Below are 20248 nucleotides of genomic sequence, written 5' to 3' on the forward strand. Positions count from 1 at the left end.
CTGGTGACTCTAAATTGACCGTAGGTGTGAGTGTGAATGGTTGTCTGTGTCTATGTGTCAGCCCTGTGATGACCTGGCGACTACGGGCGACTTGTCCAGGGTGTACCCCACCTTTCGCCCGTAGTCAGCTGGGATAGGCTCCAGCTTGCCTGCAACCCTGTAGAACAGGATAAAGCGGCTAGAGATAATGAGATGAGATGAGACATTTTGACCAAATTTCCTGACTGTAAGGAATGACAAAGCAACTATGAATGCAAAATGTTATGATTTGAGCCCACTCAATTTGCACCAAGGAACGAATCTGATATTCTGCGAATGAAATATTATTGTGTTTTTAATTAAGTTTGATCTCGGCCCCACCCTTCCACCTCATATCTGAATGCATGTACACATTACTGTTTCCTGTAATATAGAACTCGCATGCGGTTCATCTAAACCTGAAGTAAACCTGGGGTGGGTTTCCCAAAAGCCTCTTAATGCTAAGAGCAGCTTAATGAGGAGAGATAGAGCATTCATTGTGCTGCTCGCTCTACCATTTAACTATGATCTTTGTGCTGCGATGCTTTTGGGAAACTCAGGTCTGATGTCTTATTTGTGTCTGGCAGTGACAGTATAGAGCAAGCAGTGGACAAATGTGGTTTACAAAGAATCACGCTGCTCAGAGAGATCTCCATCAAAACTGGTGTCCAGGTAACATGACATACAGCAGGTTTGCTATCCATCATACCAACAATGCATTCTGACAGTTAATATTCTCTTTCCTTGATACTAACTCCACTTAATCTTTTTCCCAACGCTCTCTGCAACCCCACCACCACACCAAACACCAATACTCACACATACCCACGGTATAGCTTCTTCTCAGAGAGTATCAGTTTGATGCCAAGCACAGACCGGTGTTCACTGAGGAAGACATCCTGAACATTTTCCCAATAATACAGCATGTCATCCCAAATTCTAATGACGGGATTTATCTTCTGCACTGTGGCCAGACCAGCATCCAGCAAGGTGAGCACAGGAGCTGTATTACACTTACTAGCTACTAAATGCGATCATGGTCTCACAGATAATCCGTAATGTTGATTAATCTCAAAACTTTGCATTACATCTGCACAGCAATGATGGCTTCATGTTTTGTTTTGTTGTTGTTTTTCTCATAACTATCAGGAAGCCTGAAAGAAGGCTGTGAGCTAATCAACCAGGCCTTGGGCCTGTTCACTAATGTTTATGGAGCTCTGCATCAGGATGTCTGCGTCTGTCTGCGTCTGCTGGGACGCATTTACTACATACTCGGAGACTATGCTGAGGTGCGGGTTTTAGGCTCTTTCCATTCCAGTTAGAGCTTTAGGCTGAAGTGTTTATGCCTAACTCACCAATTTTACAATCCCAGCATGCACCATAGATGAATTAACCCATTCCAGTTGTACAGTGGTGCTTGAAAGTTTGTGAACCCTTTAGAATTTTCTATATTTCTGCATAAATATGACCAAAAACATCATCAGATTTTCACAAAAGTCCTAAAAGTAGATAAAGAGAACCCAGTTAAACACATGAGACAAAAATATTATACTTGCTCATTTATTTACTGAGGAAAATGATCCAATATTACATATCTGTGAGTGGCAAAAGTATGTGAACCTTTGCTTTCAGTATCTGGTGTGACCCCCTTGTGCAGCAATAACTGCAACTAAATGTTTGCGGTAACTGTTGATCAGTCCTGCACACCGGCTTGGAGGAATTTTAGCCCCTTCCTCCGTACAGAACAGCTTCAACTCTGGGATGTTGGTGGGTTTCCTCACATGAATTGCTCGCTTCAGGTCCTTCCACAACATTTCCATTGGATTAAGGTCAGGACTTTGACTTGGCCGTTCCAAAACATTAACTTTATTCTTCTTTAACCATTCTTTGGTAGAACGACTTGTGTGCTTAGGGTCATTGTCTTGCTGCATGACCCACCTTCTCTTGAGATTCAGTTCATGGACAGATGTCCTGACACTTTCCTTTAGAATTCGCTGGTATAATTCAGAATTCATTGTTCCATCAATGATGGCAAGCCGTCCTGGCCCAGATGCAGCAAAACAGGCCCAAACCATGATACTACGACCACCATGTTTCACAGATGGGATAAGGTCAGGGGTTAAATTGGGCCGGGGCTGTCCGGGGCTGAGCCCCGGCACATAAGCTCGGAGCGGATGGCATATGATCACGCACACATCAAAAGCAACAAACCCTTTTCACGATTTTCAGTTCTGAATAATTAAATATCGTTTTATTAATCAATAAACCCATGACTTCTATGAGATAGATCATAGTTTTCCTGATAACAAGACGACCTGTCAAAGCTATTTAGAACAGAACTTGCGATCAGAGATTCTGGTTTCTGGAACACTGCGTGGGTTGCCAATTCCGCTTTTTATAAGCGACCTTGGGGTTTCTTTTTTTGTGAGCTCGCTTTAAAAAAAAATCAGAAGTCGTGGTTTGCGGGTTTTTGGGCTTGTGTTTCAGCGTTGTGACTTGTTTATAATTTTTTCCGTACACCGTCTCCCCTTTTACCTGCATACGATCCTAATCCATCAGAGGTGCTTGAACGAACTGTCTGTTATTATGTATTCAATTATTTATTTGGCATGTGGTGCTTTTTGTATTGTCTAGACATAAGATGAGCATATTATAGCAGCAAAATAGAAGCACAATCATTTGAATGCAGCAAAACTTTTGCTGCATTCAAATGATTGTGCTTCTATTTTGCTGCTATAATATGCTCATCTTATGTATGTTCTAGACAATACAAAAAGCACCACATGCCAAATAAATAATTGAATACATAATAATAACAATAATAATAAATGCTTCCAATGTTATAGTGTTGTTTGTATTTGGTTGCATTCACTGCATGAATATATTTGATTGACAATTTGACTGACAGTGTTTTGGCATATTTAACATTTATCCTCCAAAATAAATCAACTGTTTTGGTTTAAGATTGTGCAAGCCTTCAAATTTTCTCACTGAACATTTCTCCTTCACATTTTTCACCTGTAGGCATGTGACAAGATTTAACATGATATTGCTCAACCTACCTCTGTAAAGTCAGCTAACAACTTATTAAAATGCACCAGAATTCAGCATATAACATGTATGATAATAAAAAAACTTCTGGGGGAGGACCCCCAGACCCCCCACTAATCATTTCCTTCAAACCAATGTACAACAACCTGTACAATCTGTTACATTGGCCAACCAATCTACATTCAAACTGGCATAATGTGTAGGGGGGCACTACAAGACACACATAGGCCTACAACACACAGATAAGGTGTATATCTCTGTGCAATATGATATGGTTATCAAATTAGAGGGTTATTTTCCAAAAAGTATATTGGGGCAGGGCGGCGGGGGCAGGGGCGGGTACGAGGCAGAGCCCCCCCACATAACCAATCCCAATTTAACCCCTGGATAAGGTTCTTATGCTGGAATGCAGTGTTTTCCTTTCTCCAAATATAACGCTTCTCATTTAAACCAAAAAGTTCTATTTTGGTCTCATCTGTCCACAAAACAATTCTCCAGTAGCCTTCTGGCTTGTTCACGTGATCTTTAGCAAACTGCAGACGAGCAGCAATGTTCTTTTTGGAGAGCAGTGGCTTTATCCTTGCAACCCTGCCATGCACACCACTGTTGTTCAGTGTTCTCCTGATGGTGGACTTATGAACATTAACATTAGCCAATGTGAGAGACGCCTTCAGTTGCTTAGAAGTTACCCTGGGGTCCTTTGTGACCTTGCCGACTATTACACGCCTTGCTCTTAGAGTGATCTTTGTTGGTTGACCACTCCTGGGGAGGGTAACAGTGGTCTTGAATTTCCTCCATTTGTACACAATCTGTCTGACTGTGGATTGGTGGAGTCCAAACTCTTTAGAGATGGTTTTGTAACTTTTCTAACCTGATGAGCATCAACAACGCTTTTTCTGAGACCCTCAGAAATCTCCTTTGTTCGTGCCATGATACACTTCCACAAACATGTGTTGTGAAGATCAGACTTTGATAGATGCCTGTTCTTTAAATAAAGCAGGGTGCCCACTAACACCTGATTGTCATCCCATTGATTGAAAACACTTGACTCTAATTTCATCTTCAAATTAACTGCTAATCCTAGAGGTTCACATACTTTTGCCACTCACAGATATGTAATATTGGATCATTTTCCTCAATAAATAAATGAGCAAGTATAATATTTTTGTCTCATTTGTTTAACTGGGTTCTCTTTATCTACTTTTAGGACTTGTGTGAAAATCTGATGATGTTTTAGGTCATATTTATGCAGAAATATAGAAAATTCTAAAGGGTTCACAAACTTTCAAGCACCACTGTTCATGTGTTCTATTTTAGGCACTGAGTCACCAGCAGAAAGCCGTACTAATCAGTGAAAGAGTTCTGGGACTAGACCATCCAAACACTATACAGGAATACGTGAGTGTTAAGCGTACCGTTTTTATGTAGCAAAGTTAATTCTTGACATTTACTGGTGAAATATTTACAGAACAGGATTCAGTGAATGGCTTTGCAGTCACTATATGGCTGAAAGTATGTGGACACCTTTCATAATGAGAAAAACTTTATTGCCTGTCATGACAGAAAATCATCTTAGGCGTGGCTCAACAACATACAAAAACAACAACCAGACAATTGACAAACAAAGAATGTGTTCCTAAAAACAGAATGAATGTGGTTAGTGCAATCAATCAATCAATCAATCAATCAATCAATCAATCAATCAATCAATCAATCAATCAATCAATAAGGGGAGCAGGGGAATAAAATTATAATACTGATGATACAATTTGTGTGCTGTTTGGCCTTGTGTTTATATAGTGGTGGTGGTTGTAGAGGTCTGGAAATGTTACTGTTTATTTAAGGTTTTTATGGCAGTGGGAGTGAATGATTACATTACATTACATTACATTACATTACATTACATTACATGGCGTTTAGCAGACGATCTTATCCAGAGTGATGTACAACAAGTGTAAAAGTCAGGTACACAAAGTGCTGAACTTCTAGACAAGAAAGTTCTAGTTCCAACTGAACAAGTGACAGTAATGCCTAATGTAATATGCTGTTGAAGTACCAATACTCAAACAGCCAAGGAAACAAACCAACCATATAAAGTACAACTAAATAGAGAACTCAAAACAGCTAACCCCAGGCTAGACAGTGCACAACCTGGGTTGGTCTAGACCAAAACGCAGTTGCACAATGGGCAGGGAAGCAGGGGAGAGGAGCAGCCTGAAGAGGTGAGTCTTCAGTCTGTGCTTGAAGGTGGTCAGGGAGTCAGCAGTTCTGACCTCAATAGGAAGGTCATTCCACCAATGGGGAACCAGGACAGACAGTAGTCTTGTGCGGGCTGGGCAGAAGTGGAGAGGAGGAGGGGCCAGGCAACCAGTAGTAGTGGAGCATAGGGATCTGGCTGGTGTGTAGGGGCAGAACAGACTCTGGAGATATCCTGGCCCTAACCCCTTGAGAGTCTGGTAAGTGAGCACCAATGTCTTAAATTTGATGCGAGCTACGATAGGTAGCCAGTGCAGGTCAGCAAGCAGAGGGGTGACATGGGAAGAACGAGGGAGGTTGTAGACCAAGTGAGCTGCAATGTTCTGGATGAGCTGTATGGGTTTGATGGCGGAAGCTGGAAGGCCAGCAAGGAGAGAGTTGCAGTAGTCCAAGCGGGAGAGGATCAGTGCTTGGACCAGGAGCTGAGTAGAGTAGGTGGTAAGAAAAGGGCAGAGCCTTTGGATGTTGTAGAGGAGGAATCTACACATCTGCGTCACTGCAGGGATGTTCGCTTAAGAAGAGTGTTTGTCATCGAACGCGACCCCTATGAGTTACAGAATGTGTTTTTCTTGGCAAGGGGGATTTTGTAGTGGTGACCTGATGGTAGTAACTGGAAAGACTTGTGCAGGGGGTGGGTGGGATCTACTATGATGTGGTTAGCCTTCCTTTTAACTGCTTGTGTATGGAGTACAGATAATTGAGTTTGGTTTTCACCAGTTGTTTTACTTGCTTGATTAATGATCCGAGAAAACTTTGACTTGTTCTTAACAGAGATGAAATTGAACCAAGATGAGACATTGAAAGTAAGTATTGATTCAATGAGTGCTTTGTACACAACTGTTAAAATGTCCTTCCTGGCATTGAAGCCCCTTCCATTATCCATCCATCCATTATCTGTAGCCGCTTATCCTGTACAGGGTCACAGGCAAGCTGGAGAGTTGGGGTACACCATGGACAAGTCACCAGGTCATTGCAGGGCTCCCCTTCCATTATACTGTATTTATATGCGCTTGTTGAACATAGATTTAGCCCCCTTAGGCTGTTATAATAACCCTCACTCTTCTGGAAAGGCTAGATTTTGGAACATGGCTGTGGAGATTGTGTTAATTCAGCTACAAGAGCATTAGTGAATTCAAGCAATGATGTTGGGTAAAGAGGACTGGGGTGCAGTCGTGGCAACAGTTTGGGAAAAGGCCACATATGGATGTAATGGCCAGGTGTCCACAAACTTTTGCCTATATTGTGGTATCACTAACTCCATTTTCCCAACTTTTTTAGAAACACCTTGGTCTTTATTGCTTTGCTGGTGGACAAACATCCACAGCACTGCGGCTGCTCTACCGTGCCCGCTACCTCATGCTGCTAGTGTGTGGAGAAGATCACCCAGAAATGGCTCTACTGGATGTAAGTAAAACCAAACTGGTAGCAAAAGTTATTCTCAATCCATACAAAAAGGACAAAAAAAATTCCAGACACTGTAGTATCTGATTGACTGGATGTCATTTTTTTTTTAAATAAAAATTGAGCCTTTGGAAAATTGAGCTTATTCATTGCTGGAGTTATGAAATGTGGGTTCCATGTTTAGCTAGTTCTCACTGTGAGCTTACCTTTGTTTTTAATTTACCATGATGGTGATTTTTTTTTTCTATCCAGAGTAAGATTGGTCTCATCTTACATGGTGTGATGCAGTGTGATCTCGCGCTTAAGTTTCTGGAGAACGCCCTGGCCTTGACTTCCAAATATCAGGGGCCTACCTCACTCAAAGTGGCACAATGGTGAGGAATAAACCACTGTAAATAAAGCTGAACAAATAGCCCAATGTCCTAGAAGAAAGCATGCATTGTTCACAAGAATACTTTTCTACAATTCTTCTTTGTAGTCATCACTTGTTGGCAAAGGTGTACGAGAGCAAAGGGGACTTTCGTTCGGCGCTGGGACATGAGAAAGAGCGCTACATGATTTACCGGAGACAGGTGAATTCTCAGCCATACAAAACAGAAAGCTTCTAATATCTGTTAGCAAAAGAATAATACCATCCAGATTATGGGAATATTAGCCCTTAGGGACCTGTGGTTTTTATAAATGATGCAAAGAAAATCAGAATGGTTCATAATTTAAAAACCATCCCACCAATTTCACTTTCATGAAGTCTCATGGATTCTCTTTTATCCAAGCTAAACCTTTTCCTGCCGATCAAGCAAACCTGAGTAGGAAGTACCTAAAATTAAAATTAAATAAAGTATGGATGTTTAAAACTAAATTTAAGAGATACAAGGTCTCTGAAAATGCCTTGTTTGCTGAAATATATTACCTTTATGGTCCATTGTCACATCCTGGGTATGACAAACTGCATCCCTGGTCCTCCAAGTTGGGGGTTGGACAAAAGACCAATTACCTACTTATGTAAAAACTCATACGACGACTGAATCCAATGCTATTTTGAGTATCCCTTCTCTCTCCGGGAAAAGCGACTTGCCTTCTCTAGTTCCTGATGACAACTTCACAAAAAGGGCGGCATGGTGGTGTAGTGGTTAGCACTGTCGCCTCACAGCCAGAAGGTCCTGGGTTCAAGCCCAGCGGCCGACGAGGGCCTTTCTGTGTGGAGTTTGCATGCTCTCCCTGTGCCTGCATGGGTTTCCTCCGGGTGCTCCGGTTTCCCCCACAGTCTAAAGGCATGCAGGTTAGGCTAATTGGTGGCTCTAAATTGACCATAGGTGTGAGTATGAATGGCTGTGTCTATGTGTCAGCCCTGCAATGACCTGGCGACTTGTCCAGGGTGTACCCTGCCTCTCGCCCGTAGTCAGCTGGGATAGGCTCCAGCTTGCCTGCGACCCTGTAGAACAGGATAAGCAGCTACAGATAATGGATGGATGGAAGAGCGAATACCAAAGGAGACATGGAGACGTACCATCGAGAAGAAAGCATCTTCGTTGGAATTCATGGAACGAAGTAGCCAGATAAGATGTCTGTGAAGGTTCTCAGTCATCCAGGTCATTGTAAACCGTAGGTGCTAAAGAAGGCAACTGGACTTGCTTGAAATCCTTGAAGACGTTTCACTCATCCAAAAGGCTTCTTCAGTTCTGTCTGACTATTTATGTGGACTAAAAGCAACTCTAAGGAGAGTCGTTGAGGTCACATGAGTCATTGACCCTCTCAGACCTGTATATTGGGGAAACAAAACAACTGCTTCACAAGTGCATGGCTCAACACAGGAGAGCCAGTTCCTCAGGCCAGGACTCTGCAGTCTATCTTCATCTCAATAACAAAGGACACTTGTTTCAGGACTGCAATGTACACATTTTAGCCAGAGAAGACCGGTGGTTTGAAAGAGGAGTAAAAGGACCCATCTTTGTCAACCTGGAATGACCATTGATGAACAGAGGAGGTGGTCTGAGACACCACTTATTAACCACCTAAAATGCCGCCCGAAAACGGAATACACATCTACACCAAGACTCAGCTGACTTCAAAGACTCACATGATGGCAGAGAGAACCAACGACCCACAAGGCTGCTAACCCATTTCACTTCCAGCCTCCAGTGACCCTAACAACCTACAGGATGGCTGAGAGGGTCAACAACCCATGTGACCTCAGCAACTCTCCTTAGGGTTGTTTTTGGTCCACTAGAGGATAAATACCTGAAACTCCCCACTAGTCAGACAGAACTAAAGAAGCCTTTCGGATGAGAGGTGAAACGTCTTCAAGGATTTCAAGCAAGTCCAGTTACCTTCTTTAGCACCAATGGTTTAGCCAGACAAGAATGCAACCGGGATGGGTGGATGAAAACATCAAAAGATTAATGGCCCTTTTCTCTAATGGAGACACAGGATAGAAGAAGGTGGTCCATTGTCATGTATAAATGAGATTTTCCTCGGTCAAAGGTCTAATGTGTCTAATTTATGGATGTAAAACTGTCATACTCTGCCCCGGACTTCCACTCCGGAGATTACTTATCTCCCACAGGGCTTGAAATTCGCGGTGGTCCGGTCGCCCGAGGCAACTTAATTTGTCATTTGGCGGGTAATTTCTGTCACTAGCCAGCCCGGCTGGCTAGTTGAAAATAAAAAATATATATGAAGCGAAGATTCAGACTAGGGCTGTGCGATATATTGAATATACTTGATATATCTCCGAAAATTCTGTGTGAGATACATATAATTATTATATTGTAACTATCGAGTATTTTATGGTCATCTGCCAACTTGTGTTTGTTTCGTGTTTGTTGCGTTTATTTAAAACCTTTTCTGGTGGTTTTCTCTCTGTCCCTCAGGCAGTAACGTGAGAGGCTGCCTAAGAGTAAAAAAAAACAATAACGTCACACACTCGCCAACCAATCCCGGGCAACATCTCGGTGCTGAAAGGAACTTGCGGGAAGATTTCCTAGTTTTGGTTTACAGCACTGACTCAGTTTGTGCAATCGCTGGTGTCGCATAGGCTACCGTGTAAGCTCTGTCAATTTCAGCGACAAATTAAAAATGGAAGCGGACGAATTGATTCCTAAAAGAACTAGTAAGGGGTCAGTCATCTGGCATTTTTTTGGATATTGCGAGGAGGACGTGGAACAGCAAATGCCAATTTGTCAAGTGTGCAAAAAAACATTATCAAAATACTCGGGTCTTGAAATAAATGCACATTAGTCATGAACAATGGTAACTACTCTCTTTTGTGTTATTTTTGACAGAAGTAAAATTCATACATGAACAAATTTTGGTGAGTTGATTTTCTGTTTGGCTAGTTACTTTGGAAGGGAACTAGTCCGGCTGGCTGGTGAAAAAATATATGAATTTCAAGCCCTGTCCCAGGTCAGCGCTATCCAGATCCGGGACGGGAATTCCATCTTGCCTGCATTCACTTCCTGCTTTTCTCTGCTGTGTATATAAACGCCATTCTCAAACAGGGACTTCGCCTGAACGTCTCATCAGTTTTTCTTGCCGTTTCTGTGCCCTTTATGCGTTCATGGTTTTTTGCTCTCTGGCCCGCTTGTTTCTTGTCACGGTTTTTGCTCTATGTTTTTTCTTTTTCATGTTTTTTGTGCTAGTGTTTTTTTTTTTTTGTCCTTGCCTGCCTCATTTTTTGTCTCAAAGTTTTTGTCTGGACTATTTTTCATGTTCTTTGTGCTAGCGTTTTTTGTCCTTGCCTGCCTCGCTTTTTGTCCCATTTTGTCTGGACTATTTTTGCTATTTTTTGTTTGTTTACTTTTTGCTTCAATGAAATCACCTTTTTTTACTGGGATTTCTTGTCAGTGTTCTGCTTTTGGATCCTATCGCACCACATCTCGCCACCCATAACAGTACGTTCTGGCCATCATGGATCCAGCAGAACTGACCCAGCTGAGAATGGCTATACAGCAGCAAGGAGCTCTCCTTGGGACCCACCAACAGGAGCTACAACAGAGTATTCAGAACCTCTCCACCCTGTCCAATTCACTCAACCTTCTAGCCACACAACTCCAGCACTCCTAAGCCATGCCTACCCCTGCCCAGCCCCCTCCTTCTTCACCTCCTGCCACCGCCACTCTCCATGAACCGAGACTCCCTTCGCCTCAGCCCTACAGTGGAGAACCAGGTACCTGCAGATCTTTTCTGTCTCAGTGTTCACTGATCTTGGAGCTACAACCTCTGGCCTTCCCCACATAACGCTCCCAGGTAGCCTATACCATCACGCTCCTCACCGGCAAGGCCAGGGAATGGGGAACAGCAGTCTGGGACGCCGATGCGTCCTTTTGCTCCAGCTTCAAAGAATTCTCTGAGGAAATGAGGTGAACATTCAACTGCTCTCTGTCCGGCCAGGAAGCGGCTAGGGAGCTCATGGAGCTGTGGCAGGGGTCCCGATCTACCTCGGATTATGCCATCGAGTTCCAGATGTTGGCGGTGTCATACGGTTGGAACGAGAGTGCCCAGGTCAACGCATTCCTACATGGTCCAACGGCATTAAGGATGAACTAGTCTCAGGAATTGCCGTCGGACCTCTCCAGCCTCATGGACCTTGCCAATTGCATCGATGCTTGGATACAACAATGGAGGAGAGAAAAGAACCGCCCCAGCTTCACCTCCTCTCCACCTTCCGCCTCGTCCGTCGAGCCCATGCAGGTAGATTGGATATGGGTGTCAGCAGAGGAACGACTGTGCCAGCGGAGCACGGGGGCCTGCTTCTACTGCAGTCAGCAAGGACACATCTGCCGAGCCTGCCCACTAAAAGGACGAGCCCACCAGTGAATCGAGGGGCCCTGGTGGGCAACGCTCGGAACCAGTCCCCTGCTGACTGACCGTTGCTCCCTGTTATCATCACCCACAACAACCGGCATCACCATCTTCAGGCACTCATCAACTTGGGGGCGGACAGGAACCTGATCTGCGCCACCACCGCCAAGGATCTTGGAATCCCGTTACTCACCCTCAAGGTCCCTCTCACTGTCCTGGCATCACTCACCTTACCGCCCCACTCACCTTAAGGATTTCAGGCAATCACTCCGAAACTATTCAGTTTCACGTCATGAACGACCCTCATGTTCCCGTCATTCTAGGACTACCTTGGCTGACGCAGCACAACTCTCACTTAAATTGGACTAATAACACCATCCTAGGCTGGAGTCCTTCCTGCCTAGCCTCCTGCCTGAACTCCACTCTGCCTCCCGCCAAACCACGACAGCCCTCAGCCAGCGAGTTTCCTGACAGTGGCCAGACCTCTCTCAGCCCTGACCTCGACCAAGACCCAGTTCAAGTGGGGGGAGGAAGCGGAGAAAGCCTTTTCCATGCTCAAGCACAGGTTTACCACAGCACCCATTCTCACCATACCCGATCCAACCAAGCAGTTTATCGTCGAGGTCGACGCTTCCGAGTCAGGGGTCAGAGCCATTCTCTCCCAGATAGCCAGTGACAACAAGGTCCACCCATGCTCCTTCTTCTCCCGCCGGCTGTCCCCAGCCGAACGTAACTACGACATCGGTGACAGAGAACTACTGGCTGTTAAACTAGCCTTGAAGGAGTGGAGGCACTGTCTTGAGGGGTCTGATCTTCCCTTCCTAGTCTGGACCGACCACAAAAACCTGGAGTGCCTCAAGTCTGCCAAATGCCTCAATTCTCGACAAGCCCGATGGTCTCTCTTCTTCTCCTGGTTCAAATTCATGCTCTCCTACCACCCAGGCTCCGAGAATGGCAAACCTGATGCCCTGTCCAGGATGTTCTCTTCCCTCCAGGAGGAGTCCAAAATGCCCGTAACCATCCTCCCTCCATGCTGCCTGGTGGGGGCCGCCATACTTGAGGTTGAGACACTATTGCAGAAGGCCCTGGAGCAGGACCCCAGAGAAGGTAACTCCAACGACATTCCACGTAATCATCTGTTTGTTCCCTGTCCTGTGCGAACCCAGGTGCTGCAGTGGGGTCATGGCTCCAAGCTGGCCTGTCATCTGGGAGCTGCCCGAACCCTGGCACTCATCCAGCAGCGCTTCTGGTGGCCATCCGTCAAGGAAGATGTTCAGGAGTTCATGGCAGCCTGTGACACATGCTCCCAGAACAAGACAGCCAATCAACCCCCTGCTGGCTTGCTAAGACCCCTCCCGACTCCACATCGACCTTGGTCTCACATCGCCCTGGACTTTGTCACAGGACTCCCCAACTCAGGTGGCAACACATACATCCTCACTGTTATTGATCATTTCTCCAAGACTGTTCATTTCATCCCTCTTCCCATGCTCCTCTCAGCCAAAGAAACCACTGAACTACTCGTCCAGCACATTTTCCGTCTACATAGACTGGCCACTGATATCGTTTCTGACCGGGGTCCTCAGTTCACTGCGCAATTCTGGAGGGCCTTCTGCAAACTCATCAAGGTCACCTGTAGTCTCTCCTCAGGCTTCCACCCACAAATCAATGGCCAGGTAGAATGGGCGAACCAAGCTTTGGAGGTAGCACTCAGGTGCATGGCATCCAGGGATGCCAGTTCTTGGAGTAAGTACCTACCTTGGATCGAATATGCTCATAACACTCTCCCTTCCTCTGCCACAGGTCTCTCTCCATTCCAGCCCTCCCTAGGTTACCAACCACCACTGTTCCCCAGCCAAGAGGAGGAGGTCGCCATACCCTCAGCCCAGCTCTTTAGACGTTGCTGCAGGAGGATGTGGGCATTGGCCCAGAGACGACTCATTCACTCCGCCCTCACATCCAAGAGGCAGGCCGACAAAAGCCGCTCCAAGGCACCCACCTACCGGGTAGGACAACGAGTCATGCTCTCCACGTGCCACCTACCGTCTCCCGCAAGCTAGCACTCAGGTTCCTTGGACCTTTTCTCATCAAGAGGGTAATCAACCCATGTTCCGTTAGACTGGCATTACCACTCACCATGCAACGTGTTCACCCCACCTTTCACATATCACAGCTCAGACCTCTGGTCTCCAGTCCTTTGTTGCCACCCTCCAAACCCCCTCCTCCTCCCAGGCTCATCGAAGGTGGAGAGGCATACATGGTCAAGAAACTGCTGAAGGTGCAGCGGTGAGGCAAAGGACTCCAGTACCTGGTGGACTGGGAGGGTTACGGTCCCGAGAAGAGAAGTTGGGTCCCCACCAGGTTCATATTGGACCCAACACTCATCACAGATTTCCACCGGCAACACCCTGACGCTCTTCTTAAAGCGCCTGGAGGCGCTCATTGGGGGGGGTACTGTCATGCTCCACCCGAACTTCCACTCTGGAGATTACTTATCTCCCAGGTCAGCGCTATCTGGATCCGGGACGGGAATTCCATCTTGCCTGGTTCATTTCCTGGTTTTCTCTGCTGTGTATATAAACGCCGTTCTCAGACAGGGACTTCGCCAGAACGTCTCATCAGTTTTTCCTCACCGTTTCTGTGCCCTTTATGCCTTCATGGTTTTTTGCTCTCTAGCCTGTTTGTTTCTTGTCACTGTTTTTGCTCTACGTTTTGTCTTTCATGTTTTTTGTGCTAGCGTTTTTTGTTTTGTTTTGTTTTTTTGTCCTTGCCTGCCTCGTTTTTTTGTCTCAAAGTTTTTGTCTGGACTATTTTTCATGTTCTTTGTGCTAGCATTTTTTGTCCTTGCCTGCCTCACTTTTTGTCCCAAGTTTTGTCTGGACTATTTTTGCTATTTTTCATTTGTTTACTTTTTGCTTCAATTAAATCACCTTTTTTTTTATTGGGATTTCTTGCCAGTGTTCTGCTTTTGGATCCTATCACACCACATCTCGCCACCCATAACAAAAACATAGAACTATAAAAACACAGTTCATTTTTCTTGAGGCTTAAATCAAGAAGATCACGGTATCCTAAACCAGCCATAATTTGCCTAATCTGTGTCACGTAATGCATAGAAAGACTTAAAATAAAGCTGGACCTAATGAGAGTTGGGGAAAGGGTTAGTCAGGTATGCTGTATGGCATCAGAGCACCAATTGTTGCTTTCCACAGGTTGGAGAAGCACATGAAAAGACACAAGAAAGCTCCAAGTACCTGAATCACCTCACGAATCAGGCTGTAATTCTGCAGAGGACTATGAACATGATATACAAAAACCGTTCTGGATCCAGTATTACTCCTCTCACTGTGAGTACCAAAGTGTAGTGTGTGTGTGAGAGAAGGCACCACATAGTTATTAGTATTAGTCCAAACCTGTTCTAATATTCTCTTCACCCATAGCTCACCACTCCAAGTCGGCTCTGGATTGTCGAGCAGCTAAATCTGGTTACTGGCATTGTCCTTATCCCACTCAGGTAAGCTTTGCAGATAGTGAAACACAAAAGTCAGTGTTTATCATTTTTCAACAATCAATCTTTAAATTAACCTCTGAGTCCTGGCTTTGTTTAATCTAATTTTCTTTCTTTTTCCTATTTTTTTCTGTTCCCAAACATGTAACCTTCTGCTTACTCGACACTGATTACTCCTCTAAGCAACAAGGATCTTGAAACTTTAAGGGATGGCACCCGAAAAACAGCCATTTAAATAATGCAGGACATTTTATTTTGGTCAGGAATCACAGCTCCACCTATTGTCATGGAGGACCAATATTTAGTATTGCACATGAACTATAGTATTATATGCATTTACATAAATCAGCATGATGTCAATAAAAAAGGGCATTTCTTTAATTAATGAAAGAAATAAAAAAAACATGAAGGGACAGAAGAGAATCATAATTCAATCATAATGGTGACGTGAGATCCTGGTTCTTGACTCACAGCAAAACGTGCCTGCAAAATAAATCTGGATTTTTAAAATATAATTAATATGAATGTCAACCTTTATGTCTTCTCAGTGATATAACAGCTTACAATGATAAATGCATTATTTTGTATCCTCAGTCATAAATGGTATGAGCTGTGTATTTGGAATAAGATGCTGTTGCATGTACCTGTTTGTGTATGGGGAACAGAATTGAAGATGTTACTTCCTGCATTGTGCCAAATGCCATCTGAAAAGTGCTAACATGAATAAAGTTGGATGTATTTGAATCAATAACTCGGCCATGTTAAATGTGATATTGAAAATAATACCATGCTGACTGCAAATGCACTGCGATTGGATGGTAATAGTGTGTGTGTATGATGTTTTATAAATGTACTGCCAAAAACATACAACACAGCATATTATAGAGAGGACTGTTGTTTACATACCGATGATGATGATGAGCAGTAGGAGTATTTTCATAGCCAGTGTCACAATACAAACACAGAAAAAGAAAAAGTCAATTGTCAGGAAGCAGTAGCTGTGCTCTTATCTGTGTGTTTTTGTTAGTAACAGTCCCCTTGATGGCCAATGGCACAATACCATGCTTAGCATATACCCGAGTATGATGTAGATCCAACTCAATATGTTTCATTTATCCGGTGAGTTTCCCAACAGACATTATCACACAACATGTTTACACACTGTCGAACCAGCTAAGACAGCACATACCCCTTTTCCATCAAGGGGCAATTTGGAGACAGTGCCTAATCTCAAACCAGTTCTTCATGTTTCAATGGCAAAAGAACCAGTTCTTGGCCATAAAAACTGTTTCCAGAGTGGCACCAACTCTTTGCTGGTCTAGAACCAAGAACAAGAAAGAGGTGGTGCCGCTTTGGAACCAGTTCCTCATGTTTCGACGGCCATCAAGAACCAGCTCTTGGCCATGAAAACTGGTTCCAGAGCAGCACCAACTCTTTGCTGGTCTAGAATCAAGAACAGCTTACATCAGGGGCTGGAGGTGGGATTATCCTGACCAACAAGACCAACTAAAACTTGGTGTCTGCCATTAAAAAAAATAGTTAGTGTAGTGTCTAGTCTGCCTAATCTAGGAGTCCATCATATACAGCAATGTAACAATGTACCACTATGGTGGCTCTCTAGCCCACGGAAAAGCAAACCAGTTTTTAAAAGGTTCGCAACCCTGAACCGGCACTAGCACCAGCCCAGAACTAGCACCTAGTTCACATTGGTGGAAAGAGGGTAACAGTGGCACAGCAGGTAGTGCTGGTGCCTCATGACTCTGGTTACTGTGCAGTTTCGTATGCCAAGAGATTCAGTTAATGTTCACATCAAACATCTCATCTCATTATCTCTAGCCGCTTTATCCTGTTCTACAGGGTCGCAGGCAAGCTGGAGCCTATCCCAGCTGACTACGGGCGAAAGGCAGGGTACACCCTGGACAAGTCGCCAGGTCACATCAAACATCAGAATACAAAACAATATGATCTCAGTAACTTTGGACATCATTGTTAGTGCCAGATGGCCCCTGAAATTGATGATCTTCTTGGATTTTAATGCACAACAGTCTGGAATTTACACAGAATGGTGCAAAAAAACAAAAATGCATCCAATGAGCAGCAGTTCTGTGAGTAGAAAGGCCTTGTTGAGATAGATCAGGGGTCAGACTTGTTCAAGCTGACAGTTAGTCTATAGTAAGTCAAATAACCACTCTTGACAACCGTGGTGAGCAGAAAAGCATCTCAGAATGCACATCATGTTGAACCTTGAGGTGAATGGGCTACAAAGACTACATCAGTTGTCAAGGGCAGGAATCTGAGACTGCAGTGGTCATAGACTCACTGAAACTGGACAGCAGAAGGTTGGAAAAAAGTTCAGTTTGGAGGACTGCATAAATATGCAGGTCTACAGGTGTTCCTATTAAACTGGCAGGAGTGTAGATTAAAATGAATTAGGATGAAATACATTTAGCTGAACAACATGAGGGCTGAGCTCACCATGTGACCTTACAATACCGTAATAGTATTGAAGAATCGGTGTGTATAAGATCTACAGTTAGGAAGGTGAGTCAAGGCAAGTAAATACAGTATGTTGTGGGTTATGAATGTGCAGTGTGGTATGTTAAGCTGGGTGTGGCAGTTCCTGTGTTGAGAATTATCATCATAATTCTCAATCATAATTCATAATCATAAATCTATCCATCCATCTATTATCTGTAGCCGCTTATCCTGTACAGGGTCGCAGGCAAGCTGGAGCCTATCCCAGCTGACTATGGGCGAGAGGCGGGCTACACCCTGGACAAGTCGCCAGATCATCGCAGGGCTGACACATAGAGACAAACAGCCATTCGCACTCACATTCACACCTACGGTCAATTTAGAGCCACCAATTAGCCTAACCTGCATGTCTTTGGACTGTGGGGGAAACCAGAGCACCTGGAGGAAACCCACACAGACACAGAGAGAATATGCAAACTCCACACAGAAAGGACCTCGTCAGCTGCTGGGCTCGAACCCAGGACCCTCTTGCTGTGACAGTACTAACCACTACACCACTGTGCCACCTCATAAATCTATTACTAGATATATTAGAATTGATTATACATTGTAATTACAATATAAATATATTACAAATATTACTTATAAATCAATTATTATCAAAAAAAGGACAAAACTTTCTGTGTACTGTGTTACTATGTGTATGTTACTCACCGAATGTCTTCTGTCTAACTGTACAACCCCGTATATGTATAAGGACAATAAAGTTGAACTTGAACTGTTGTGTCAAAAAATAATGTGTTTCATCAACTTATGAATCAAAATTGTATCGTATTGCTACAGATTCTGTGGTATCATCAAATATCGCCTTAAGTCGCCTAAATTATATTGTATTATGTGGAAACCTATATCTCATTCACACTCACACTGAAAACTGTTTATTTATTGCTATTATGCTGTAATGGTGTCCAGTGTAAATGCTCCAGTGCTAATGGGAACCACTGGGTAAACATGTTGTGACTGGTCATGCCATTGCTAGCGGTGATGTAAATGATGCAGTGATATTGCAACAGATGCCTACACATTTCGAATAACTCATACTACTCCACTGTAAAGGAACAAAAGAAAACTTCGGTGGATATCACTGGAAATTGGAGTGAATTATACAACCCCAATTCCAAAAAAGTTGGGACAAAGTACAAATTGTAAATAAAAACGGAATGCAATAATTTACAAAATCTCAAAAACTGATATTGTATTCACAATAGAACATAGACAACATATCAAATGACGAAAGTGAGACATTTTGAAATTTTATGCCAAATATTGGCTCATTTGAAATTTCATGACAGCAACACATCTCAAAAAAGTTGGGACAGGGGCAATAAGAGGCTGGAAAAGTTAAAGGTACAAAAAAAGAACAGTTGGAGGACGAAATTGCAACTCATTAGGTCAATGGGCAATAGGTCATTAACATGACTGGGTATAAAAAGAGCATCTTGGAGTGGCAGCGGCTCTCAGAAGTAAAGATGGGAAGAGGATCACCAATCCCCCTAATTCTGCACCGACAAATAGTGGAGCAATATCAGAAAGGAGTTCGACAGTGTAAAATTGCAAAGAGTTTGAACATATCATCATCTACAGCGCATAATATCATCAAAAGATTCAGAGAATCTGGAAGAATCTCTGTGCGTAAGGGTCAAGGCCGGAAAACCATACTGGGTCCCCGTGATGTTCGGGCCCTTAGACGGCACTGCATCACATACAGGCATGCTTCTGTATTGGAAATCACAAAATGGGCTCAGGAATATTTCCAGAGAACATTATCTGTGAACACAATTCACCGTGCCATCCGCCAGTGCCAGCTAAAACTCTATAGTTCAAAGAAGAAGCCATTTCTAAACATGATCCAGAAGCGCAGACGTCTTCTCTGGGCCAAGGCTCATTTAAAATGGACTGTGGCAAAGTGGAAAACTGTTCTGTGGTCAGACGAATCAAAATTTGAAGTTCTTTATGGAAATCAGGGATGCCGTGTCATTCGGACTAAAGAGGAGAAGGACGACCCAAGTTGTTATCAGCGCTCAGTTCAGAAGCCTGCATCTCTGATGGTATGGGGTTGCATTAGTGCATGTGGCATGGGCAGCTTACACATCTGGAAAGACACCATCAGTGCAGAAAGGTATATCCAGGTTCTAGAGCAACATGTGCTCCCATCCAGACGACGTCTCTTTCAGGGAAGACCTTGCATTTTCCAACATGACAATGCCAAACCACATACTGCATCAATTACAGCATCATGGCTGCGTAGAAGAAGGGTCCGGGTACTGAACTGGCCAGCCTGCAGTCCAGATCTTTCACCCATAGAAAACATTTGGCGTATCATAAAACGGAAGATACGACAAAAAAGACCTAAGACAGTTGAGCAACTAGAATCCTACATTAGACAAGAATGGGTTAACATTCCTATCCCTAAACTTGAGCAACTTGTCTCCTCAGTCCCGAGATGTTTACAAACTGTTGTAAAGAGAAAAGGGGATGTCTCACAGTGGTAAACATGGCCTTGTCCCAACTTTTTTGAGATGCGTTGTTGTCATGAAATTTAAAATCACCTAATTTTTCTCTTTAAATGATACATTTTCTCAGTTTAAACATTTGATATGTCATCTATGTTCTATTCTGAATAAAATATGGAATTTTGAAACTTCCACATCATTGCATTCCATTTTTATTTACAATTTG

At 43.7% G+C, this 20248-nt stretch overlaps 1 protein-coding gene across 1 annotated transcript in view; it reads left to right on the plus strand.

The window, feature by feature from the left end:
- LOC132895064 (clustered mitochondria protein homolog) overlaps positions 1-15415 on the plus strand; it is a 35370-nt gene extending 19955 nt beyond the window's left edge. Inside the window, exons 17-26 of the mRNA XM_060935243.1 lie at positions 606-690; positions 855-1008; positions 1168-1307; positions 4387-4467; positions 6604-6729; positions 6979-7100; positions 7205-7298; positions 14739-14873; positions 14967-15040; positions 15218-15415. Coding sequence (XP_060791226.1) covers positions 606-690; positions 855-1008; positions 1168-1307; positions 4387-4467; positions 6604-6729; positions 6979-7100; positions 7205-7298; positions 14739-14873; positions 14967-15040; positions 15218-15269 — 1063 coding nt within the window. The 3' untranslated portion in view covers positions 15270-15415. The remainder of the gene's footprint in view (positions 1-605; positions 691-854; positions 1009-1167; positions 1308-4386; positions 4468-6603; positions 6730-6978; positions 7101-7204; positions 7299-14738; positions 14874-14966; positions 15041-15217) is intronic.
- The last annotated feature ends 4833 nt before the right edge of the window (positions 15416-20248 follow it).

Source organism: Neoarius graeffei, chromosome 12 (assembly GCF_027579695.1).
Source record: "Neoarius graeffei isolate fNeoGra1 chromosome 12, fNeoGra1.pri, whole genome shotgun sequence".
NCBI classification, from domain to species: domain Eukaryota; kingdom Metazoa; phylum Chordata; class Actinopteri; order Siluriformes; family Ariidae; genus Neoarius; species Neoarius graeffei.